This window comes from Malaya genurostris, chromosome 1 (genome assembly GCF_030247185.1).
Source record: "Malaya genurostris strain Urasoe2022 chromosome 1, Malgen_1.1, whole genome shotgun sequence".
NCBI classification, from domain to species: Eukaryota; Metazoa; Arthropoda; class Insecta; order Diptera; family Culicidae; genus Malaya; species Malaya genurostris.
Window position 1 is genome coordinate 79,526,272 of NC_080570.1, and position 26,331 is coordinate 79,552,602.

Below are 26,331 nucleotides of genomic sequence, written 5' to 3' on the forward strand. Positions count from 1 at the left end.
TTTCATAGCTCACTTGTTACTTGCAATAACACAAGATTTATTCATATTATCACAAACAGATCTAAAAAAAACGAGCATTTCAAATCAAACATGTGAAATATTTCAAGTGATAAAACATACGATTACTGAAGGAATAACTATTACTCAATAATTTTTCTAATATACTGTTCATGAGTGCTTTCCGCAACCGTTGCAAGCAGTCCATTTTCGTTGACAAACGCATCTTTGTCATTGTACAATATATTTTGATTTTTTAAGTCTGTCATTTTGCCGCCCACTGCGGAAAGAATCGCATTTCCTGCACAAATATCCCATTTCTTTATAGCAGTTGAGTGGATGTAAACCGTAGCGTTGTTATGTAATACTTGAAGTACCTTATATCCTGTAAAGATATTTACGTCTCAAGTTGAAGTTAAAATTAACTATGCAAATATACTAACCTGCTCCGCCTGCTGGAATGATGTGAGTGTTTTCACCAAAAACTTTCTTCGCAATGCTTTTAACCTCTCCACTATGGGAACGCGAAACAATAACAACAGGATGTTTAACATCCTCGTCCTATATCGATAAGAAAGATTTCATATGATATTGTTTTCTCCTGGCTTCACATTATCATACGTACTCTTTTCAAAAGTTCCAACGGCTCTGACACAACCTTTTGCCTCCATGCCCAAATGGTTTTCTTGGCAAACGGACTGTGAATAACTCCTATCTCCGGGACTCCTTTAACAGCAACACAAACCATGGTTGTGACGTATTGAAATAGATTCTCTGCAAAATAAATAAACATAAATACATGTATCGTACACTTGAAAAATATCACATTTTCACATTTTGTTGTTCAATTAGTAAGTTTAAAGTAACAAAATATATGTAATTTTAATGTTATATATTTCATGAGTTGGATTAATATACATTTTATTTAAATATTAAGATTATTCCCATTTGGTGGTTCGCTGCAATAAAAAACGCCTTAGTTCTATCTCACAAAATTGATCGTACACTCATTATGGAAATCTGTATTATTAAAAGTAGCTGGGGAATGCGGATTGGAATATCAAATTTAGTACTTAGTGTGGCCTCCCTCAGCGTCGATTACGGCTTACAAACGACGAGGCATTGGGTCCACTAGTTCTTTGCGCAAGATGCTCGGATGTTTTCCCATACTTATTTTATTTTCTGTTTCAGCGTGTTTTTGTTTGAAGTGTTAGTATCCTTGAACCGCCGAATTATTTTATCCCATGGGTTTTTTGACGGGATTCATGTCTGGTGACTGTGGTGGTGTATTGAATTGCTCAGGAACGTTATGTAACAGCCATTCCCGAACAACATGTGAGGTGTGTTTTGGATCATTGTCCTATTGGAAACAATATCCTGATGATAGTCCTATTTTTTGTGCACTTGGTTTTAGGTTACGTTTTAGGATATCCATATATAGCATTTTCTGCATATTCCGGTCGATAAACTCCAGTGTTCCTGTGCCTGAAAGCTGCCATACAACCCCACAACATAACACAGCCACCACCATGTTTCACTATTGGTCTCAAATTTTTATATTTGAGCTCTGTGTTCGGCTCTCTCCGAACAATTTGTCTGCCATCAAATCCAAAGCAATTTATTTTTGTGTCATCAGTGAATATTACCTGATTTCAAAACTCCAGCGGTTTGTTTACGTCGGTTTTGGCGAACTCAAGCCGCTACTTCTGATTTACTGCTGATATGAATGGCTTTTTACGGGCAACATGACCATGCAGATTAGATTTCCGGAGAACGCGGCGAACAGCTTCAGTTAAAACAGGTCAATTGATATCAGGAGATACTTCCGCCGTCAATTTCGGTTGACTTATTTTCGGGTTATTTCGTATTTTGCGAACTATAAACCGTTCGTCAACTTCCGATAGGATCCGTTTTCTTCTCCTTTCTGCCTTCTTCTTCTTCAGAGTTCCCTCGAATTTCCAGTTGTCAATGATATTCTGTACGGTGGAATGTGATCGTCCAACGATTTCTCCTTTTTCGCGTAAGGATTTTCCTTTACAGCTCAAGGATATGATCAATTTTCGTGTAGAAATGTCTTTTAGCTTTCTTTTGCCATCCATTACAAAAAAATAACGGTTTTCTCTGTATTTCAGTTTATAACTCTCAAACCAAAGCTAAAACGAACCATTATTATTGTTTATTCTAACACTGTTTATTTTTTTTTTGTTTGTTTTTTGGGAGCAGGGAAAAGCCCGATGGAGATGAAATTTGACAATCTCTCTCTCCAGCAGGCAGAAAACCTCCTCATCTTCCGTATCAACAGATTACAATGATCCAACAGATACAATAAGGCTTAACACTAACAATAAAAACTAATAATTAAAACTAAACCTATAACCCTATATCTAGTTGATGACACCAAGTACTACAGGGCAGCAATAGTGTTCTTGCTTCAACTGGCGGAGAAAAAGGTATAGGTAAATGGATGATAAAGGTAGGTGGAGGGGGTGGAAAGTAAACGGGGTTAGAATCGGCATGTAGATCTAATTAGTGATCGAAAAGATGGTGGAAGACGGAGGAAAGAAGGAAGTACGAGCGGGTTAGTATTTGCAAGCGAATCTGATTAGTTTCCAATAGAAATAAAGAAGACGAAGAAAATGAGAAAGGAAGCGAAAGGGTTAGTATCATCGAGCGAATCTGATTAGTTTCCAACGGTGATGGGAGAAATTTTTGTATTTTTGTTCAACCATCACTAGGTTAAACAAAAATACAAACGGTTACAGACAAATCCTGATCCAAAGTTTAATCTGACAAGTGGCAATGAAACAATCGTTTGATCATATTTCGGGATAGATGAAAGTCGAAAACATTGGAGCAGCTATTGAATGTCCGGCACATACTGGAAAATGGTTCATTGTAACCATAATTTGTTCGTGCAATGGGTAAACTCAAGAAACGATGAGAGCGTAGATTACGTCGATGAATGTCCAGATTAATCAATTGCAGAAGTTCGGGACAATCGATATGTGATTGTAATAAATCAGCAACAAAAACGGCTTTGGAGACATTCCTACGAACAGATAGCAGATTCGCAGATGATTTTTTCCAAATATTTGGAAATGTTCCTGATCTAAGAGAAATATTGAACAACATCGACAGTGGAATAAGAAGACTCTTTGAGCACTTTTTTAATGTTGAAATGTCGTTGAAATAAGTAGCAAATATCAGATATCGCCGATGATTCAACGTCATCAAGAAACATCTGATCGGGTAGTCCTGATTCTTTCCTTTGTTCGTTCACGTGGTTCCAAAATCTTTTAGGGTTGATATTTAGATTATTTTGTACTCGAAGGAGGTGAGCATCGTACAACATTCTGTTCAGTCGTTTATAGCAGTTGTTAAGGTAGATACAGCTAGATCGCAAATGAAGCGAAGGCCGTTTAGATAATTTTCTTAATGCAGACCGTTTAGTGCATTTACGACGTTTCAAGGTCAGATTTGCCCATGGGGGATGTATCGGTTCACGACGAATTTTTTTTTATATAAATTGATCGATGGAGTACGAGATTACATGAGACCATAACATAGCAGCAGAGTTGCAGTCGCCACTAGAAAATAAGTTTTTCCAGTTCAACGACAGCAGAAACTGGTTCATAGCATCGAAATTTCCATTTTTGAAATCGTAGTATGTCGCTTCGGAAATGGTATTGAAAACGACGGGCGTGTCTTCTGGTATAGTGATTCGAAGGGGAGGGTGATGGCGACAAGTATTAACTAGTGGAGAAGGTGCAACGGTTTTGGAACATTTATCCGACAAAACATAGGTCCAGAAGCCGATTGTTGCTGTTGTAGTTATTGTTCAGTTGAACTAACCCGGCAGTATTGTAATCGCCCAGGAGTCGTGATGTAATATTAGTTTTGGAAGAAGATGTAGCATCTGGGTGAAGATATTTACAAGAGCCGTGAATCCATTTAATGCCTGGTTGATTAAAGTCTCCCAAAATAACGATTTTGTCGTTTAAACTCATTCGATCGCTTATCGATAAAAGTGAACATAAGTGTTGTTCAATCATGTCAGAATCATTCACGCGATCAGGCGGAAAGTAAAACACACACACATGTATAACACTGACAGCTTACGCACAAAACGAGTTCAAAGTAAATTGTGTCGATATTGGTGTACGATCAATTTTGTGAGATTAAAAAAGGCATACATTTCCTTATAAATCGATTATTTCTAACAACAAAATAATTTTAATTCAAGTTTTCGTTCAATTGCGTTTCAAAACAATTTTCATTGATTGACGATCGCTTTCTTTAAAAATGCGAATTCTGCGAAAAATCTTACCATTCAGCTTGCATCGGCGTGCAGTGGTACCAAGAAAATTTTATTCTGGGATTTATGGTACCAGTGTGTGCCGTCTGTCAACATTTAATAGGGACAGGAGCTGAGACTCTAAAGCTACTACAGGAGCAGGTTCTAAAGTATATAAAAAAAACATATGGAAACGTATTACCGAACCACTGCAGACATGAAAATTCATTACCTAGAAATATTCGACAGTGTCGAGCGCTTGTTCATCGGCGTGAAGCAGTTATTGCACAGTGGGCCAAAACGGAAAATTAGCGTGACAAAAAGTTGTTTGTAATTAAATGGCGCTTCTTTCGATGAAAAAAATTACAGTCATTTTTGTTTTCCTTCCTTTTTGCCTTTCTCATATAGAAAGGTTATGCAATCACTGTGAAAACCGACTTTTGAACCGAGTCTTATACCATTCGACTCAGTTCGTCGAGTACGCAAAATGTCTGTGTGTGAGTGTGTGTGTGAATGTGTGTGTTTGTGTATGTGTGTGTGTATGTGCGTATGTGTGTATGTAACGTTTTTTTGCACTAAATTTTCTCGGAGATGGCTAAACCGATTTTCACAATTTTAAATTCAAATGAAAGGTCTTGTGGTCCCATACAAAATTCCTGAATATTATTTGGATCCGACTTCCGGTTTCGGATTTATGGGGTTAAATTGTGCAAAAAATTGTGAAAATAAGTGCACTAACTTTTCTCAGAGATGGCTGAATCGATTTTCACAAACTTAGATTCAAATGAAAGGTCTTGAGGTCCCATAGAAAATTCCTGAACATTATTTGGATCCGACTTCCGGTTCGGTCGTTATGGGGTAAAATGTGCACAAAAAAGAAAATATGTGTTCTAACTTTTCGCATAGGTGGCGCAACCGATTTTTACAAACTTAGGTTCAAATGAAAGGTCCTGTGGTCCCATGCGTTATTCCTAAATTTCATGCCGATCCGACTTCCGGATCTGGAAATATAGGGTAAAGTGTTTTAAAAATTGTATACCATCACTGAAAATGGGGAAAAACCTTAAAAAATTTTATAAATCGACCTCAAATCTTTTCCAATTTGATGGTTTTTATCAGTAGACGGTCAAACAAACCGATTTCGGTTATTCTTTTAAGAATCGAAGAAAAAAAATTTGTTTTGCCTTTCTCATATAGAAAGGTTATGCAATCACTGTGAAAACCGACTTTTGAACCGAGGCCCGGAGGGCCGAGTGTCATGTACCATTCGACTCAGTTCTTCGAGTACGCAAAATGTCTGTGTGTGTATGTGTGTGTATGTGCGTATGTGTGTATGTAACGTTTTTTGCACTAACTTTTCTCGGGGATGGCTGAGCCGATTTTCACAAACTTAGATTCAAATGAAAGGTCTTGTGGTCCCATACAAAATTCCTGCATATTATTCTGATCCGACTTCCGGTTCCGGAGTTATGGGGTAAAATGCGCAAAAAAATGAAAATATGTGTTCTAACTTTTCTCATAGATGGCGCGACCGATTTTCACAAACTTAGGTTCAAATAAAAAGTCCTGTGGTCCCATACGTAATTCCTGAATTTCATCAGGATCCGACTTCCGGATCCGGAAATATAAAGTAAAGTGTGTTAAAAATTTTACACCATCACTGAAAATAGCGAAAAACCGTAAAAAGTTTTCTAAATCGACCTCAAATCTTTTCCAATTGATAGTTTTTATCAGTAGAGGATCAAACAAATCTATTTCGGTTATTCTTTTAAGAATCGAAGAAAAATAATTTTGAAGAATACCACAGTATTATATATGACAGTTTGATTGATATGAGAAAGGCATCATTACACCACTAGGTGGATTAAAACAGGTTTTTATCTCTGAATGATTTACATTTCAAGTATAATAAAACATTTCATCTTCGTTACAGTACTTTGGTTGTTCTGGTTCTTATTTCCTATCTGTATCTTGGTTTTCACTGATTTAGTGTCATTTGATACAAATAGTGTTCGGAAATAAAATAATACGACGGTGAGGGAGAAGCTCTCAGTCAAGTACTTTGATTGTATCCTTCTTGAACTTTGAAACTGATTTTGATATGACTAATACAAAATTCGACAATTTTTAAATGATGAAAATATACGATGCTGTTTGTTCTATGACTATGATGTACATTTGATATGTTTAGCAGATGTCATAACAACAACAAAAATTGAGATTCTTTCACATCATATGTTCATTAACGCTCACATCATACGGGTGTCTTAACGCTCACATCATACGGGTATATCTTCTGTTACTAAAAAAGGCGGGTGAGTAATGTCAGAGACATAACTGGATGTCGTGAATACGAAAAAACTGACACGCTCCCATCACTTTTCCGAATATCAGTTAGTTGATTAATTGTATGAATTGTGCAAGCTTTCCTCTTTTTCACTAATAGAATTTGAAGCGATACACCTACATTAAAGTACAGATTAGTTACATTAAACAGCTACTATTCTACAACTATATATTCCAAACTTGAAACAATTCCTTTTTAATTTGCTAATATAGGAAGCTAGGTACAACAAATTTGTAGTTTATTTTTATTGAAGCTATGAAGTTCGAAGATATCTGATTCTTCTCGAAATTTCAGTACGAGACAATTGCAATGGCCTGGTCTGAAATGTATCTACGATCTTCGGTATGCAAGAGTGATTCTAATAATAATAATAATAATAATAATAATAATAATAATAATAATAATGATAATACAGATTAATCTGTATATATGGCAACCCTGTTTCGCAACGCATATTTTCACACGACCCCATACTAGTATAAAGATGTGTTCAACATTCGCTTTCGCATTGCCGTTCGTAATTGAATGTGTTAGTAATGGTACAAATCTGCTTTTCTACCTGATTTCGGAGCCATCGTTCTGACGGTGTCTCGTACGTACAGAGTAGCTGCTTTAACCTAAATGACGCTATTTCTCACATCACATTTCCTTTTATACGTGCTAGTAGTAGCGGTGGAGGGACGTCCCCTTTGTTAGAATTCCTTTCCTATACGCAGAACGGGAAACAGTGAAACGATATAAAAGAGAGAGTTAGCAGAGCGGCAGCCAGTACTGAATTGGTCGTCGAGCTGTTAACTGCGTATTGTGGAATTTTTACGCAGAAACACGCACACAGGAGGAACAGTTAAGGGCAAGGCAAAGTCCCGCTTAAACCGTACTGGTCTGAAGTAGAGGCGTGCAAAACAGCTCATTTTGGTGAACAGCTCCGAACCGATCAGCTCACCAAAGTGAATCGATTCGATGTATCAGCTCATCAGCTCTTTTAGTTTGAACTTAAGGTTCATTTTGTGCGCCGTTTTTCTTATGCACCGGTTTTCTTTCATATGCATGATCGAAATTGAATCATTGATTTGCAATGATGCAATGCGAATTAGTTTATCTTTAATTAATGTCGACTAAATTGAATCTCTTAAAGAGCCGAAGATCCGATCAGCTCGTAGCGTGTTCCCTTCGTCACAATGCAGTGAACTGGGTAGCAAAGGTAGCAAATGAATGAGCTGATGAGCTGCGGTTTTTTTGAAAAGAGCTGTGAGCTGTCAGCTCACTTCAATGATTCGATTCACTGGAACAGCTCAGGAGCGAATTGCCCATCTCTAGTCTGAAGTGCCCAGTTGGCGGCAGAATCTATCGTTTGCCTCGGAAGGGGAACTACGCCGAGCGTGTCAGTGCTGGTACATCGGTCTATCTGGCGGCAGTGATGGAGTACTTGGTTGCCGAAGTGTTGGAATTGGCCAGTAACGCTGCCCATGACAACGAAAACGAAAATCATCCCTCGCCATCTGCAGCTGGCCATCCGTTGAAAACCCCGTCCTTTTCAGGATGACCACATCACTGTTATAAAGAAATATTTAGAATTGCTTTAAGTTTAGCCAGTTCTGATACGCCTGGATAGTAGAATGCGCAAATCAAGTGGAAACATTTGTTCTAACAATTTTTGTTTTCGGCCGCATACTAAAGTAATCGCGACAAAAATACATATTGATCTGTGGCAACTCTGTTTCGCACGGCATATTTGTATACTAGTATAAAGATGTGTTCAAAATCATCACTTTCGCTTTCGCATTGCCGTTCGTAATTGAATGTGTTAGTGACGGTGCAAATTATTTTAACTCCCATCTTGATGAATCTTTTGGTAGGAAATATTGAGATCTGAGATGGTTCTCGTGTGTGTCTTGTTTCGGCAATGGGCCTTGCTGGACTTTTTGGCTGCCTTTTTCGGTGTCATTGTGCTGACGGTGTCTCGTGCATTCATATCGGGAAACAATGAGACGACAGGTCCTCGATGTTGCTGTCGTGTGTCTTGTTTCGGGAAGAGTTGCTCAGCAAATGGTAGGAAAAATGAACCATTCAACTTTTATATGGATGCTCTTGTATAGATACAGACATCTCGCGTTCTGATTGGCTGGTGCTGTCATGGGTTAAATCAAACAGGTTTTTCAATAGTGTACTATTGAAAAACTTCAATATTGTTGTAATACACGTTCAAGTTGAAGATTTTCGATTCTATTGGTAGTTAGATTATATAGATTATATAAATCCTTCTACAGATCACTGAGCTATGAGCTTTCAAAATACGAGAAAGGCAAACGCGCCTTATGAATTATCTTCTTTGATACTCGTTTATACCAAACATTTCCGAAAAGTTTAATTGTGAACTATTTAAGAATATGTCACACAACTGAAAGTTTTATCATAAAATTGTGATCATATTTCCGATGGCATGTAGCAAGAATTATGTTGATCCGTTAGATACAACAGGAGATATTCACGATCAAAAACTTATCACTCTCTCAGAGGGTAAATTTTGAAAAGGCGCCCCATAGTAAAGTAAGTCGTATTCACGACAAAATCCAGAGTAGCACCGAGATCGAAAGCGTGAAAAAATATGTTTCGCAATTGTTGAGTATTGATCGATATTCACAAATTTAGGCTCAAATAAAAGGCCAAAACTCCTGAGCTTCTGAACTTTGCGCGGATGCAAGTGTTTAAAATTTCATTTTTTCCTTTTTCTAAAATTATAAGTATTCAAACGTTTAAAGTACGATGGCCAAATCATATAAAATCTTATAAAATTTACTTAAATCAATACAGTTTGTAAGTCATGTTAACAGATGGTCATTCGAACCGACTTCATTTACACCGGTTGCAGAAGAGCCTGCAATAGCAAAACTGTTTCATTTTGTTGGTTGTTGGTTGTGCTAATTGATTTTTTTTGTTTTCTTTCAAAAAGCAATAAAAATTATTTCGAAGAATACCACATACATGAGAATGTGAGAATATGAGTAATGTGAGAAAGCGATCAATACACCACTGGGTGGATTAAAACAGGTTTTTTATTACTATCTGGTTTCTACACATTAGAAAGAAAATGATCACGAAACCAACCTCTTGGGGAAAACCACGTGTACTCACTTCTCACACTTGTGCTGGAACTTGCTTTGTGTTTTGCTTTGTGTGTGGATGAAATAAACAAGTTTTTGGTTGTCATAGAATCTGTGGCAGACATCTTCTGCACAACAGTTTCAGAAACAGTAAACTTTGTCTGTACAGTCATCAACTGTTTGTCTGTCGACTATGATCACACTGTGATTACATTGTCACAGATAATCTGCACACTTTGACTACATACAGATGAACAGTCAAGCCGATTTTGACTGCTTGCAGACAACTGCAAACCGATTACACTATGATACAGTCAAACTGCACAAGTTTGTGCAGATAAACTGGCTAATGTAATCGTACCTTTAGCCTACATAATCATTGTATGACTTGTACTACGATCCTACTGACATTATGAATCCTTCCAGGTCGTGACTCAACCATATGACAACTGGCTTATAAGACCAGCGCCGTATGCATTGAACCACCAACCTGGACTAAGTAGGCCAGCGCATGCAGTAATTCGAGGCCTCGTTACTCAGTGCCATAAAAGACGTTAGCGATTCTAGTAAAGCCAACGACCAACATACTGAGGAAATGAGCGAACGGTTCTTTGCATCTGTTTCAATATTTTATATTATACCAGATTTTATTATTCACTAGCTTTATTACAGACGAACGATCTTACAGGCTAGGTATTTCAATGAATAATGATGGCTGCCGGCCGTGCAGGAAGTTGCATAGGATGAAATATAATCAGTGATCCATAAATACTGTAACATCCCCTCTTTTCTCGAAAAAAAAATCAAATTACAAACAAAAATCATTCAACTTGGCTGGAACACGGATGATTCTTTTCGGTCTCGACGTTTTTATTCTGCTTCGCAACGGATTGTCGTGTGGGTATAGTGCTGCAGATATTTTTTGTTGTGCAGACTTTTGCAGACTTTTGAAATTCTCGCAGACTTTTGCAAACTTTTGAAATTATCGCAGACTTTCGTCTATATTTACAGACTTTTGAATTTCCCGCGACCTTTTTTTTTTTTTGTTTACGCGGCTTTAGATGAACCAGTGAACGACGATAATTAGCACCGTTAACATTCACCAAATAAGACCTCTCATTGAAACGGTTCGAAATGACACCTGGTGTCCGCTGATTCGACAACTCAGGATGCATTTGGACATAAACTGGTGAGCCAACTTCTAATTCCGGTAAGTGCTTTGTCTTTCTATCATAATATAACTTAGAGCGCTTACGGTTTATTTCAATTTCATAATATACGTTCTCTGCCACCTTCGGAAGAAGGTTACGGATTCCGGACACAAATCATTAAGACGATTGAGACGCTAGTCGTAACGTCGCATCCACACCATTGTGACTAGTGTGACAGCTTTCGACCATCTTTTTTCGCAACGGATGGGGAATCAGAACACGATCATTACGGAAAATCAAACCATTTTGAGTTGTGAAATCATTTCGGTAACCATAATATACTGTGACACTGTCGGGAACACCACTAATACTCTTCGGCCAGCCATCGCGAATATATTCATTAGTTAAACTCATCGCCGGATCTGCTTTAGTTTCCTGAATAATCTCGTCCCATATGGCACTTGTAACACAAAGAAGGCTGCACAGAATCATCTCCTGGACGGTGTCAAAAATTCTGAAAATATTGTCCTTCCTATATTCAGTTCGGGACTCCACGTTTATCAACGGTGCCCGGGATAATGCGTCAGCAATAACGTTATTCTTCCCGGTGACGAACTCAACGTTAAGATTATAGTGTTGAGATTCAGCAACATGTGCTGCAAACGGCGCTGAGCGGACAAAAGCGGTTTTTTGAAGATAGATAGCAATGGTTTGTGATCAGTTTACCTGTCACTTTTGGATTTCCTATAAGCAATTGATCGAACCGTACACATCCGAAAACTATAGCTAGAAGTTCTTTCTCTATCTGTGTGTAATTTTTTTCCATTGAAGTGAACGTTCTCGAAGTATATCCAATGATCGCATCTATTTGGAACTAGCTGACCCGTCCAACTTCGACATAATGGATATAAGGTGCCACGCTTTCTCTTCCAGATGTGATTCTAGCTTTCGGTAATGGATAAAAAAGCTCGCTAACCAGAATTTTGTATTGATAAACTTAAAATATACATACAAAGCATACAAATCATTCTGAACAGTCCGTTTTTAGGAATTACTCATACTTGAATGTTCACCCGACGCTACAGAATAAACTTTGAAGCAGTTCCTTGTACAGTTTTTAAGCAGCGAGAAAGTTTTCTCAGAACTTATTCTGTATATTCAAGTTGCCAAAAAGTGCCACGAGTACTTTAGGGCTCTAATAAAGTGGATATTGTTCAGGTACCAGGCCCGTGCGTAGGGGGAGGGGGGGGGGGGGTTTAGGGGTTTTAACAACTACATCCACGCCCCTGCCCCACCCTCTCTCTACAAAAATGGAAAAAATTTCAACATTAGATTCCATGAACAATAGAGTACCTATTATATAAAAGTGCAAATAACTTGACTTTTCCTTCAAATTTGTGCGCCTTCCTTACCCTTAAATCTCCACCCTCCTTGAAACCCCCCTCTTGAACACCTTGGTTGCTTAAAGAGAATATGAAATATAAAATGGCAGTATAAATCCATTATGATAATCATATTGAACATTGTTATCTAATGGCCACTTATTATGTGCGCTAAATCATTAGAAAGCAAGGAAAATCTATTAGTTTAATATTAGCGCTTCTACAGAACAATCTCTTTATGAATTCAATCAAAAAAATTCTGAGTTGTTTAACTCGCGCTCACGAATATTATTTATCTAACTCCATTACACACAATCCATCAACTGGTAAACGATATCAGAACTTTGCCTCCTGCCTACAGCGGCTTTCTAGAACAGTCATATGCATTCCGTTATTGAGTCATTTGGCAAGCAATAATTGTGATATCCAATTAAGCACGTGACTCGAAATGACGAATAACATGAATCTAGTATGCATGTGAAATCGCCACACAAAACTATTCGTTGCGCGCCAAACGATTTTTTCTACGATCTAGTTTTTTTTTCTTCGACGACCAAGCACTTATGCCACTCGTTGCGCGCCAAACATCAATCGTAGATCTAGCAATCATTGGCGACTTTTTCAGTGGAAAATTCCATTGTCCATACAAAACAACTTTATGAATTTTTCCCACTTTTCCGGCAAGTTTTTCTAATTTTTGTCGTGAATACGACTTACTTTACTATGGGGTGCCTTTTCAAAATTAGCCATATGGAAGAATGGGCAGAACTTAATCGTGAATATCTCGACTTGTATTAAAGGCAGCAACATAATTCTTTCACCATTTCATCAAAAATATGATCAGGAATTTAGTATAATATTTTGAACAGTGTGAGATAACCACAAACAATTCAAATATTAAGTTTTCTCAAATTTTGAAAACAACGCGGAAAACTTTACTTTTGCTTGGCTTTTTCGCGCAAGGACGACGATTTTGAGGTAGTCAGGCACAAACGCTTAGGTCGTGCTTTCATTTGGACTTCAATCGTCGGGAGCAGCGGTCGTCAATAATGAGAGCAGATTTTTAGCGTGGGGCCAAACCTCAAACGCTCAGGTCGTGCTCTCATTTGGACTTCAGTCGTCAGGTGGAGCAGTCGTCAATGAAAGCAGACCTTTCGCGTGGTATAAAGCCTCAAACGCTCAGGTCGTGCTCTCATTTGGACTTCAATCGTCAGGTGGAGCAGTCGTCAATGAAAGCAGAACTTCTGTTCTTGGTTCTAAATTTAGTTCTTGAACTCAGGTCCAGTTCCTTATTCTAGAATTCTATTCTTTTGAGAACCATAATAATACTCTCAAAGAATTATGCGAAATTTTGCTTTACCTTACTCTATACGGCCCATTTTTATTATAAAGAACTATCTAGTTATTTCATTATATTTAATTGCGTTTCAGAATGTTTAATGTAACTAATCTGTAATTTAGTCTAGGCGCATCGTTTGAAATTCTAGTAGTGAAAAAGGGGAAAATTGCACAATTCACACAATCGATCAACTACCAATTCGAATTCGGAAGTATAAAGAAAGTGTGTCAGTTTTATTCGTATTCACGACATCCAGTTATGTCTCTGACATTACACACCCGTACTTTTTTTGATGTACGAACCCATCCATCCGTTCCTACGTGATGCGATTACAAAGAATGATCTCTGCAATTTAATATATATAGATACTGCAACTCCAAGGCCTATACAGCATCGCATTCGATGGTGACAGTGTTGGTTCATGTCATAATAACGTAGTGTTTTTATGTCGGACACTAGCAATTTTACCTGATTGAATTCGGTTTCTTCCACAGCTGTCCATCTCCATTGCTGTGTCTCCGGTATAAGCTTTCTCAGATTGGTCAAGTTCGTGCTCAAATTCGATTCATCTGGTTTTTGGCCTTCGTCGGTTAGTAGATGTCCATAAAATTTCACTCACCTCTCACACAATTTCAGCTTTGATTTATTGAGCTTTATATTATGATGTTCTAATCGACATAACAATTTCTCAAGACGCTTGTTGTAATTTGTGAGTGCTTCTTCGATGGTATCTCCAATTCCATATACCAGCAAATCATCTGCTATACATTGTACGCCTTCTAAGCCGTCAATGACCTCTTGTAGCTTACTTTGGAAGACCTCTGGAGCCGAAGCGATCCCAAATGGAAGACGCGTCCATCGATACCGCCCAAACGGAGTCCAGAAAGTGGTCAATTTGCTCCTTTGCTCGTCTAACACTACATGCCAGAACCATTTTTTTAGAGTCCATTGTAGAAAAGACTCTCGCCTTCCCCAGTTCTGGCAGTATTTCATCTAAAGTCACAAATTGAAGATTACCTTTTCAACTTTTAAACAGTTTTGTCAACTTAATAAAAAAATTTTCCTTTATTTTGCATCGTCCCCCTGAATGATTGAACACACTTTACCCTATAGTTCTGAACCGGAAGTCGGACCAGAATTAAATTTAACAGCAACCTATGAGACTACAGGAATTTTCATTTGAACCTAAGTTTGTGGTAATCGATCAAATCATCTCTGAGAAAATAGAGTGAGTCTCATTTCAGAGTTCGGTACTTTTGGAACCAGTATAGCGGAAGTCGATTCTTTTAGTAAGTAACTAATATAGCCTACAAATTGAATCAGTTTCGAATCAAATCTAGAAGAATTTTGCCCTTCTTTGATTCTAGGACGAAGATTTTTAATGAATATCCATGAATTTGAAGTTAAGACTCAGTATATTTGATTCAGTATAACTCTAGCGTCAGACATTTTTTTGAATCTATACTAGGACATATATGATTCAGATACATTTAATGTACTGTAACAAGCATTTAAATCAAATAAATTTTTGATTTGATTGATCCAAATTTTGAAAGTTTAATCCATATCTTAATATATTTGAATCTAATATGCATTGCCACACTAAACTTGATTCAAGAAGGGTTTTTTGTATTCAAACTTTAATTCAAAAACAGTTTTATTTGATTCACACAATTGTTTGAAACTGACTTGAATACTCAATATATTATAATCTTATGTGTTCTATTATTCCGCGTGTACCCTATGAAAGCATGATGAAATTCAATGGCAACCTGTGGGACTACGAGATTTTTTTATTTTATGAGTGACATTATTTGACTCTCGATGAACTGTGTCAAATGATATAGAACACTTAGCCCTCCTTTCATTAGTCAATTTCTCAAGTGATTGCATTTCTATATGAGAAAGGGAACAACTGTACTTTTATAGAAAAGCATCGTTTTTGTAATAACACTAACAAGTAGGTACAAATTGAATGAATGATTTACAAATTTACATATATTTCATCTGAAAAATATAGATTCAAATGTGGCAACTCTGCACGCTATACGAAATTGAATAAAGCACGCGGCGAATGGATCAAATCTGGTTGACTTTTCTTCTTCTTTAGTACCAGCACGTACCGACGCGTACAAGTTTTGCATCGTCATTTTGGATGACGATTTGAATGTTTCGACACTCATCGCCCTTTAATTTTGGAACCGAAAGTCGCATCTGGATGAAATTGCGCAGTATAATTTGAGACAACGAGAGCTTTAATTTCAATGATGATTCGTGAAAATCGGTTTAACCACTGCTGAGAAATCGAAGTGAGTTCCGTTTTTCGATCTTTTCTTCACTATTATTGGTGCTTTCGGAAGCGGAATCCTGGGGCTAAGAGTCCTAAAGTAGTTTTATATATTCACTATCTAACAAGATTTGCTAACTAGATGACCAGTAAGTTTTATAAAAATGTACACCTTGTTTCGCCATCGCTTGTGAAAAAGTACCCATGAAATTGAAAATTTTCACAAATAGCATTGTAATACCGGAACCGGAACTCGGATCTGAATAAACTCTTCGAGGACTTTTTAAAGAATTTCAAAACCTTTTATTTGCTTCCTAATTTGTGAAAATCGGTTAAGAAATTTCCTAGAAAATTGATTGCGCATTTTTTCATAAATTTGCGCATATTTCTTTGTACTTTCGGAACCGGAAGTCGGATCCAAATGAAATTCAGAAAATTGTATGAGGCTATAAGACCCTTCATTTGAATCTAAGTATGTGAAAATCGGTTAAGTCATTTCTGAGAAACGTGTGTATATGTACACACATATACAGACATTTTGTGATCTCGAAGAACTTAGTCGAATGGTACAAGACACTCGGCCCTCCGGGCCTCGGTTGTAAAGTCGGTTTCACAGTGATTGCATAGCATAAAGGCAAAAAATGTAACTCAATATCATTCAGCAGGAATAATGAAACTATATCTATAGGCATACATCTAGGAAACAAACATGTAGAAAAATGTATTTATGTATTGTGCAAGATTTAGGCGTAGTCTTAGACACAAAGCTCACTTTTGTGGAACACTACCCGGATAAACTGACGTTTTCCGGATAAACTAACGCGATTGGTCAAAGCAACGATGGATAGAGTGATGTGCTACGTCCGAGTATCCGGGACGCTCTCGAGTCCCTTCGAATCTCGGAGAGAGCTACGGCAAAGTGATGGACTCTCTTGTATCTTGTTCAATATTGCCTTGGAAGGTGTGATTCGAAGATCGAGGATCGACACGAGTGGCACGATCTTCCGAAAGTCAGTACAACTTTTTGGCTTCGCTGACGATATTAATATTGTGGCACGTAACCTTGAGAAGATGACGGAAACCTACATCGGACTGAAAGCTGAAGCTAGGCGTATCGGACTGGCCATAAATGCGTCAAAAACAAAATACATGAGAGGAATTGGTTCTAGAGAAGAAACACTACGCCTCCCACCACGAATATTGATAGACGGTGACGATATCGAGGTGGTTAACGAGTTTGTGTATTTGGGCTCACTGATGACCGCCGAAAATGACACCAGCAGAGAAATACAGAGACGTATTTTGGCAGGGAATCGAGCGTACTTTGGACTTAGAAAAATCCTTCGATCGAGAAAAGTACGCCACCGCACGAAATTGACCATCTACAAAACGCTCATTGGACCGGTTGTTCTCTATGCCCACGAGACCTGGACTATGTTGGCAGAGGACCATCGCGCCCACAGTGTTTTTGAAAAAAAAGGTGCTGGGAACCATATATGGCGGAGTCTAATCGATGAAAAAAATCATCATTTTTGCGAGTTTTTGCCAGAATTATCGTTCAAGAAAATGAATTCAAATGTTTTGCATGATAAAAAGCATCATTCGAAAAACATTTTGTAATTTTTTCGTGGAAAAATATTGAGAAATAAGTCGGTGAAGAAGTATTTTCGAGAACGCTTCTTGAAAATCATGATTTGCGCTGTCTACTGTATCTCAGCGCAGACTAATCAGAAGTGATTAAATGAACGCAGCATAGTTAGAGTAGAAATTTTTCTAGACCCCAACGTTTCTGTTTGATCTTTTTTTTTAATTTTTTTAATTTTTGGTGGTTGTTCAAAGTGAGAACTACGATTTTTCACGAAAAAATCTGCCATTTTTTAGCTGTTAAACCTCCCCAAAGCAACAAACAAGGAAAAGGAAAACGGGGTCTGGTTTTTTATATGTAGAAAGTGTGTGCAAAATTTGAAAAAAATGGTTCAGTAGTTTTTTAATGACGATGGACACGGACTTTCAAAACCTGCTTTCGCGGAAAACGCGTTTAAAGGTTTTTGTCTATAAAATCAATAGAAACAATTAATTACTTTTATAATTTATTACAACGAAACATTTCAAGAATGTTTCGTCGAGTTTTGAAGTCAATCGAAGTAGAAATCTTGGCCTGTGCGCTGAGCTCTTGCTTCTTCGTAGAGTGAGATAGCCATAGATAAAGGTCCATAACTTCCAGAGTTTCGTTCCAATAGGCTTGAAAATTTCACAGAAAATTCTTCGAATGTTTTACTATACGAAAATATAAAGAAAATAATAAATGATTTTTCAAAAGTGTTACCCGCCCCTTAAGTAATGCACATCGACAGTCGAATTCCGTTCACCAAATTTCTTGAAAGAAACAACTTTCCCTATTTTCTTAGTTTCTCGTCAAGTTCGAGAAGAAATTTGGAATAGAATAGGTGAATAATTTTTAGCGAAAGAGATTCAGAATTCAAAACATTTTAACCAAAGAAATTCGGAATTCTTTTAGTGATAAAATAAAGCTAAACGAATGTAAATAAAGGTTTTTTAAGAAAATCCGATCTTTTTGATCACGATAGTTAGGCCAAAAACGTGCAAATCGACACAATAGATGAGGCTCAAAACAGGAACATGCGTACAAATTATCCCAACAGATACCTGTATGTTGCAGTAATTACTTGTCCGACTGCTAGTAGGCTATTATATATTTTCTTTCGAACATTACAATTGATTATACTAAAATATTATCCGAACTTGTGAATGGACTTTAATCTTTTAGAATAATCGCATTAAGACAATAAATTATACAAACATTGAGGCATTCGAAATAGCTTTTTAAAGTTGCTTCGCGGTATTTCAATTCGATTGAAAATACATCTCAAAAATCGACTATGGCGAAGCAACCTAATTCATAGGCGTTGAATGAAGCATTGATGGAAATCAAAACTAATCATGTTCTCATGAAATCCATTGAAGATTTTTCAATTAATTTAATAGTTTCCACATCTCATTTGAACATTGCGCTTATCAAAACAAACTCACTATCAATGGTAGTTCGTTTGATAGATTGAAAAAAATCCAATATAAAGGTGGATGCAACTTGCTCGAGCTCCACGGTGGTAGTTAAGTGGTAAAATTTTTATTGGAAGCAATTGATTTCATTCATGACGTTATTCAATTCAAATATTCACTGTTAACTATTGTAGTTTTCGTTTGATGCCTAACCCAGCTTCCGCCCTAAGTGCTGTCAAACCGTTTGTTTGAAGCTAGTTTCGAACCTAGTTTCAACGTTATTGAACTGAAAATCGAGTCAGTTTTAAACCTGGTTTTTATATCAGGTTTGCTCAAACCCCCGTTGCTAAGTACGAACCCGACACAGTTTCGTGAAAAGTGTTTGTTTGATGAAACTACTCCGAATCAGTTTCAGTTTTCTCAAGCGAAAACGACCCCCAACTGGCTAAGGATAACGCTACGGTCCTCCTGTCTCGGTGGTATAAGTGATGCAGTCGTGAACGGAATATCTTGGGCTTTGCCCTTACAGTGCTAAGCGAAGCTCTGACACAGTGGACGATTTCATTTTTCGCAACTCGTACGAGGGGTGGGGCGGGTAGGATCCAGAATTTTTGAAAAATCATTTATTTTTTTCTTTGTATTTTCTTATAGTAAAACATTTCAACAATATTCTGTGAAATTTTCAAGCCTATCGGAACAAAACTCAGCAAGTTAAGGGCCTTTATCTTTGCTTATCTCATACTGCGAAGAAGAGCTCGGCCACAGGCCCAAGATTTCTGCTTCGATTGACTTAAAAACTTAACAAAACATTCTTGAAATGTTTCATTATAATAAATTGTTTCCATTGATTTTATAGAGAAAAAACATTTGGAGCCTTGCTACTCTATTTTAGATTTATTTCGAATTTGACTGTCGTAATCAATACCCACGGACAACAGGCAGCCTGGAAATAGATGACGGAAGTCAGCGGCATCCATCGGAAGCCGAACTCAACTCGTCACTCTCACACACATCACACAATCGATCAACTAATTTATATTCGGATGTATAAAGAAGAAGTGTCAGTTTTATTCGTATTCACGACATCCAGTTATGTCTGACATTACACACCTGTACTTTTTTCAACGATATATTTAATAAGGCACACTGCCCTAGCGCTAAGATACAAAGGACAAAGGCTGTAGGCGATTGAAACCCAGTTTGTTTGTTTTCTTCTTGTCGTTGTATGATAAGTGCTGGAGTGTACATTACTTCAACTGATAATGGTTATAGTAGTAAAAATCAATCTCCTGCATGAACGTATAACAACTATAAACTTGGAACCTGGCACCTGGCACCCCCATCAATATAGGGCTGTAGCCCAAGTCTAGTACTGCACGGTCGGAGGAAGCCGCGCGGGAGGTACTGAATAAACCCCCTACTCGTGGCATAAAAATTGGAAACAACTAAACATAAAAAACAATAACAAGGAAGGAGAGGAGGTAAATCCCTTTGCGAGAAGGGATTTGAGAAGATCTCCATCCGCTAAACCGGCTGCGAAAAAAGAAGAAACAGTGGCAGCCGACGAAACGAGCAACAGAAATGCGCTCGTCGAATCGATGGATCAACCAAAGATCCTGGAGTCAGGATCTAGTGAAGCTCTATCGAGTATGACGGCGGTCATAGAGCAGCTCGACGCGATCATCGCTTCCACTAGCAAAAAGAGTAATATCAGCAAGGACCTCAGCCTGAACTTACTGAAGCTACGGAAAGCCCTGAATGTGTCCAAGAGGGACCAAGAGGCTCTAATAGCCCGAAGGGAGTGAGGCGAAAGGACGGATAAGGGCTCCCAAACGAAACCCTTCTCATTCGAAAGCAGCCCGAGTCAGGCGACGATCGACTACGCACTCTACCTAACAATTGACAGGAACAAAGTGCGTAGGAAACGAGCCAAGGACGGCAGGTAGAAGGATTGCAATAGAGGTCTCAATTTAAAACGGGATACTCGGTCCCCAGACCCGAGTAACGGGACAGAACACGACACACCTGGTGAGAAGGGTCAACAGGGTAAGAAGAATACTAACATGAACCGCTCCGACATGGAGCGGCCTGGGCTCAAGGTGACCGGGAAGAAAAAAGAGAAAGTCCCCATAGAACACGAGGGAAGGGCTAGGGACAAAGGGTTAAAACAGACAAGGAGAAATACACCGACGGCCTCAAAGCAATGCGGAGCGAGGAAAAGCTAGCCGACCTTGGAAAGGAGGTTCGCAGTATTCGACGTACTAGAGCTGGCGAGATGCAGCTAGTGCTAAAGAAGGGAGCAAAACGGTAGGAACAGAACTCGATGCGCTAGTCCAGCAAGTTCTAGGCAACGAGATCGAAGTGAGAGCCTTACAAAACAAGGTGACACTTCAGTGTAAACGTGACGTCGTTATCTTCTCTGACCCATATCACATGATTAGATACATGCAATGCTTAGCAATCGACTTCTTTGCTCATCGCTGCGGCTAGCAGAAATTAGAAAACTGAGTGTCTCTGGATATCCTCAAGGTGGTTACTATTTCCACTTTTATGGGACCTAGTCACTTAATGACCTTGGATTCCCGACTTATAGTTTTGCCGACGATTATCATATATTGATAACCGGTATAAGCATTAATACTCTCCTTGGTTTAATGCAGCAAGCCCTGCAATCTGTTGGATCTGGTTGGATTATCTTTAAATCCAGGCAAAACATCAATTGTGCTTTCGACTTCATTCGTATGATGTCTCGACTCATGTCAAACCACTACACATTTGACGCACATCTCCGGCGTATTGGGCTCGCGGAGAGCTGTTTCTGCACCTGTGGCGAGGGTTATCAGGACATCGAGTATCGCGACCATAAATACGTACCAACGTCACCTGGAGGACTCACGGGTTATATACAATCCACCGGCCACTGCCGATCGCCAGCTAAAGGCTGGATCTGCAAAAATCGACCATTGCGACCCCAACACGACATCACCTAATGATACTTTTCTAGTTTTATGTTAGTCGTTAAATATAATTAGAAACTGCCCTTGGCATCGTATAGCATAAGCAGTGTGCTAAAATATTATATTATTGAATAGAAAACAAATCAATGGTGCTTTTCACTCATCGTAGGATAATCACAGGAGCTCGTACGTTACAGTTCTTTTGTACAGATGTAGTTTTGGTTGATCAAGTTAATCACGTCGGGGATTATTCTTGATTCAAAACTGAATTGGTTCGCTCACATTGACTTCAACATTGGTCTCGGCCAATGCAGACGAGCTTTTGGAAAATCATGGAAACTCAAACCCAATCACATTCATTGAATCTACACTATTTTAGACCAATTTTAGCATATAGATGACTTGTACATTAGCAGAAAAGAGAAGTTACGACAGTTCAATCAAAGCTAAATCATATACAAAGGATGGTCCTAGTGGCGATGGCAGGAGCATTCACAACTCCTACTGCTGCTCTAGAAGCGCTACTATACATTAAACCACTATATGTGTTTCTGAAACAAGAAGCATTATTTGGTGCATACCGTCTTGAGATAACAGAGATTTAGAACAGTAACCCTATAGACTATGCTACTAACCACACTCGCTTGTGGTCTAAAATAGTTACTTGGGGTGAGTAGTTAATCGCTCATAGTGACCTACCATGCAGTATTTATTTCCAAAAAATGTTATATGAACAGTTCTTTGTAGGATAGTCGTGCTTGTACTGATATCTACTGTCGAAAAATGAGACTAGAGCAATCTTAATTACTTGGTAGATACTGTACTGTGTTCCAAGTAGGAATCTACGCGATTCTGTGTGGGCCACAATTGGAATTTCAGCAGAGAATCTGTGGTAAACGAATTTATTTTTGATCTGGCAGTCAGGCAGCTTTCAAGGTGCTTAGTACGAATGATTTACGGTCGAATCTAGTGATCACATGTCGAACTCAAATCGAAGACCTCAGCATTTCAAATGGAGATTTCGTCATTAGTAAGGGTACTAAGGGTACGCGTTCATTATAAATTACATTTTTAGTAATAACGGCATCACAGGTCCTCGTGTAAGGTACCCTAATTCTGTATTCAAGCAGTAGCTTGTATGAATCTTCATTCTGATTATATTTCACACAAAAAAGGCTCTTACCTTTTTATTACATATCGAATTAAAACGACAAAACTGACTTGTCGCGCAATAAATTATTATTTTTTATTCCGCTTTGTCTTTCACATATAGAAAGTCTAAGAAATCACACATAGAAAGGTTTAGAAAACGGAAAGAAACGGACATCAAAACCGAGGAAGGGAGTGCCGTATACATTCCGACTCAGTTTTTCGAATACGCAGAATGTCTGCGTATAAGTGTGGGTGCGTTCCCGTTCCGGAATTACAAAATGTAAAAAATTTTAAACAAAAACTTTTTGAAACGGAATTACAAAATGTAAAAAATTTTAAACAAAAACTTTTTGAAACGACGATTTAAAACAAACGAATCAATATCAATCGTTGGCTTTATCACTAGTCGACCAAAAGAACCAACTTCGGCTTTCAGTTCCAGAATCACTGAAATAATGGTCACAACCTCTAAAACGGAGCTCAGTCAGCGATAATATTATAAAGGTCTAGTGATTCCATACGGAATTCTTGAATTCCATCCTGATTTGACTTCCGATTCTTGAAATAAATGGTAGTGTAATATTTGTAATGCTATTCAAAGTGGCAAATCAAAACACGTTAAAAAATTCTACACATGGCTCAAAACCATTTTGGTCGGTAGTCATTATCAATAGAATAAACTAATTGCGGCTATCCTGGCTCCCGGTTTCCGTTTTACGAAGTACCGAAAATAGTGGTCACATGCTCCAAAATGAAACTCACTCACTTTTCTCAGATATGGCAGAACCAATATTCCCACACTTAGCCACAAATGAAAAGTCTTCCGGTCCTATACAAAAATATATTCAATTTTTTTGTCCGACGCGGTTCCAGTTTTACAGGATGATGAGCAGGCCCGTGCGCAGGAGTCATTCAAGGGAGGTTCAAACTTTCTTAAATAATGCCAACTTATAAGTTGATAAAAAGGATAAGACTATTTTTGTTCAACTAAAAACATTCTATTGGCTTAACATAATATTCAGTTACAATTTGTCAATAAGTTAACTCTTCGTGGTACCGAAAAAAACTTTTCCAAACCCCTTTGCGTAGACCTCGCATTTTCAATAACACTTGACAGAAATTGTAAAAGGCGCTAAAATTTGAAGGAAAGGTATGTCATGAACAATATTGACACTGTAAAATGAATTCTTAAAACGAAGTATGAATTGTCCAGTTATTTGAGGTTTTATATAAGTACTCTATTGTTCATAGAATTTAATGTTGAAAAATTCTCCAAGGTATTAAAACCCCCAAACTCCTGTTCACGGGTCTGATGATAAGTGTATAAATCCACCGTATCCCGATCGCTGCCGTCTGATTGGTTTGAACACACTGGAAAGGCGCAGAAAAATTCAGCAAGCGATTATTTTTGCGAAAATATTAAACGGCGATATTGATTCTTCGAAGCTTTTATCCAGTCTTGATTTCCGTGCATCACAACGGTCGCTACGTTCTACTAGTTTACTTCAACTGAGATTCCACCGAACGACGTTTGGATTCTATGAACCAATAACAGCATGCATCGGAACATTTGGGACTGTTGAACCTCTCTTCGATTTCGGCGAACTTACACATAAATTTGCGCAGAAAGTGTTACGTTCCACTATTTTATAACTTAACTACAATATAGTCATGAGAACCTTTTATTGTCGGATGAATTAAAGAAAAATAAATAAATAAATGATCCGACTTCGAACATACCTGTTCCCGAATTCGGTGCACGTACTTTATGTATAGCAGATGTCTGAGCAGACTGATTGCTCTGCTTGGCACCGCGAAATTATTATTCCGTCCCCGCGCTATTCGCAACAGTGCATTTCTTCGACTTAATGCTATTAATGGCTTGCAGAGATCATTCAGTCGCGTTTCATTATCACGCAGTAGGATACTTGAAAATTTGTTGTACATTACTAGGAATTATCATTAGGACCATATTGTGTCTGTTGATTATACCTAAATAAATAAATAAACATCTTACCTGTATATTCTTGAGTTGCATCAAGTGGATCTATCCAAACAGTCACATCATTGATATCCACGATATAATCGGGAATATTTGAATTTTCCTGTACCACTGTTGGATCGAGATCGAATAATTTCGCATCAGGGCAATTACGTTTTGTTCCATCTTCCTCAGAGATGATTTTTATTTTCGGAAAGATTCGATGTAAACCATCAACCATCACACAATGAGAGCGAAAATCGGCATCTGTTACGGGATCATTAGCGCCTTCATTCGTTTTACCTTTGTTTTGAACTTTGAAATCGGCGCTTTTAGACACTTCCACAACTTCAATACCGCCCTGTTGCGCTGCTTGAATTGATCCAATTAGAAGCTTGCGCAAATTTACTTCGTTGGGATTTTTGTTTAAAGTGTAGTTATTATTGTGTGACTTTCCAGATGACAAGTAGTATACGAATCCAACAAACATTATTACTATGATAAATATACCTAGTTTATTAATTCGAATTGATCCTCCAAGATTCATTATGCTCTGATTTTGTTATAATTTTTTTATACACTATTTTTTATAGAAATCTAAAAGAAGGTTTTTCGAGTTGTTTAGGTAAATATTATCATACACTACTAATAATTTAATGTTTTGGTTTTCTTTTACTTTGACGTTTTCCATCGCACTATAAATGTGTCAGAAAACCAAGCGATTTGTTTTTCGTTTCTCAGTATCATTTTAAATCACCTGAATTACGAAGAATTTAATCAAGTTAGCAAAAACGTTATCAATGTTTCAGCCCACTAAACCTATTTTAACCTAGGTCTAACTTAAGACAAGAAAAAACGATTTCGGAAACGAAGAGCCATTGATAACAGGCACGACAGATAAAAATTTCTATTATCTGCAGGGTTGAAGCATAATGTACGATTTAGGGATGTCGTAATATCGATCGATTAATCTAGTAATCACCGCCGTGAAACGGCCCACCTGCTGGCTGAACCACCAGTCCGAGACAAGAACCTTTTCAGGAGAATACCTGCTAAACAGCTACCGAAGCGCCACCTACCTCTGATAAATAAAAGCTGGGATTTCCCCCACCAGCTAAGGGAGGTATTCAGTAAAAATTAATTTAAATCGTTGTCGATGCGCCACCTAATGGTCCTTTTAATGAATTTTATCAGTATGTTGAACAATTATTAAAACCAGAAAATAAATTCTCGAGTAAATAAACATAACTACAAGCGTGTTTATATTTAATAACTTTATAAATCTACCATACGTACGAACATACTTCGATTCGCAGTTTCAC

The 26,331-nt window shown here is 37.9% G+C and overlaps 1 protein-coding gene across 3 annotated transcripts; it reads right to left on the minus strand.

Annotated features, from left to right (window-relative positions):
- LOC131440583 (putative inositol monophosphatase 3) lies at positions 1-25,928 on the minus strand. 3 transcript variants are annotated; one of them, XM_058611985.1, is made up of 5 exons: positions 25,767-25,928; positions 25,046-25,606; positions 623-771; positions 441-558; positions 1-382 (listed from the first exon to the last, which is right to left on the minus strand). In XM_058611985.1, exons 2-5 carry the CDS (start codon positions 25,554-25,556, stop codon positions 141-143), a joined length of 1,020 nt encoding a protein of 339 aa, XP_058467968.1. In that variant the 5' UTR covers positions 25,557-25,606; positions 25,767-25,928; the 3' UTR covers positions 1-140. The 3 variants fall into 3 exon arrangements, with proteins under 3 accessions (XP_058467968.1, XP_058467967.1, XP_058467966.1); XM_058611984.1 differs by having other exon boundaries at positions 1-61; positions 121-382; positions 25,046-25,928; XM_058611983.1 differs by having other exon boundaries at positions 25,046-25,928.
- Between the last annotated feature and the right edge of the window lie 403 nt (positions 25,929-26,331).

Excerpts from the sequence above, each read along its gene's own strand:
- LOC131440583 (XM_058611985.1), bottom strand. The coding sequence starts at position 25,556 with ATGAATCTTGGAGGATCAATTCGAATTAATAAACTAGGTATATTTATC. Across the intron at positions 559-622 it reads CGTTGGAACTTTTGAAAAGA|GACGAGGATGTTAAACATCC; the intron begins GTACGTATGATA and ends TTATCGATATAG. Across the intron at positions 383-440 it reads CATTCCAGCAGGCGGAGCAG|GATATAAGGTACTTCAAGTA; the intron begins GTTAGTATATTT and ends ATATCTTTACAG.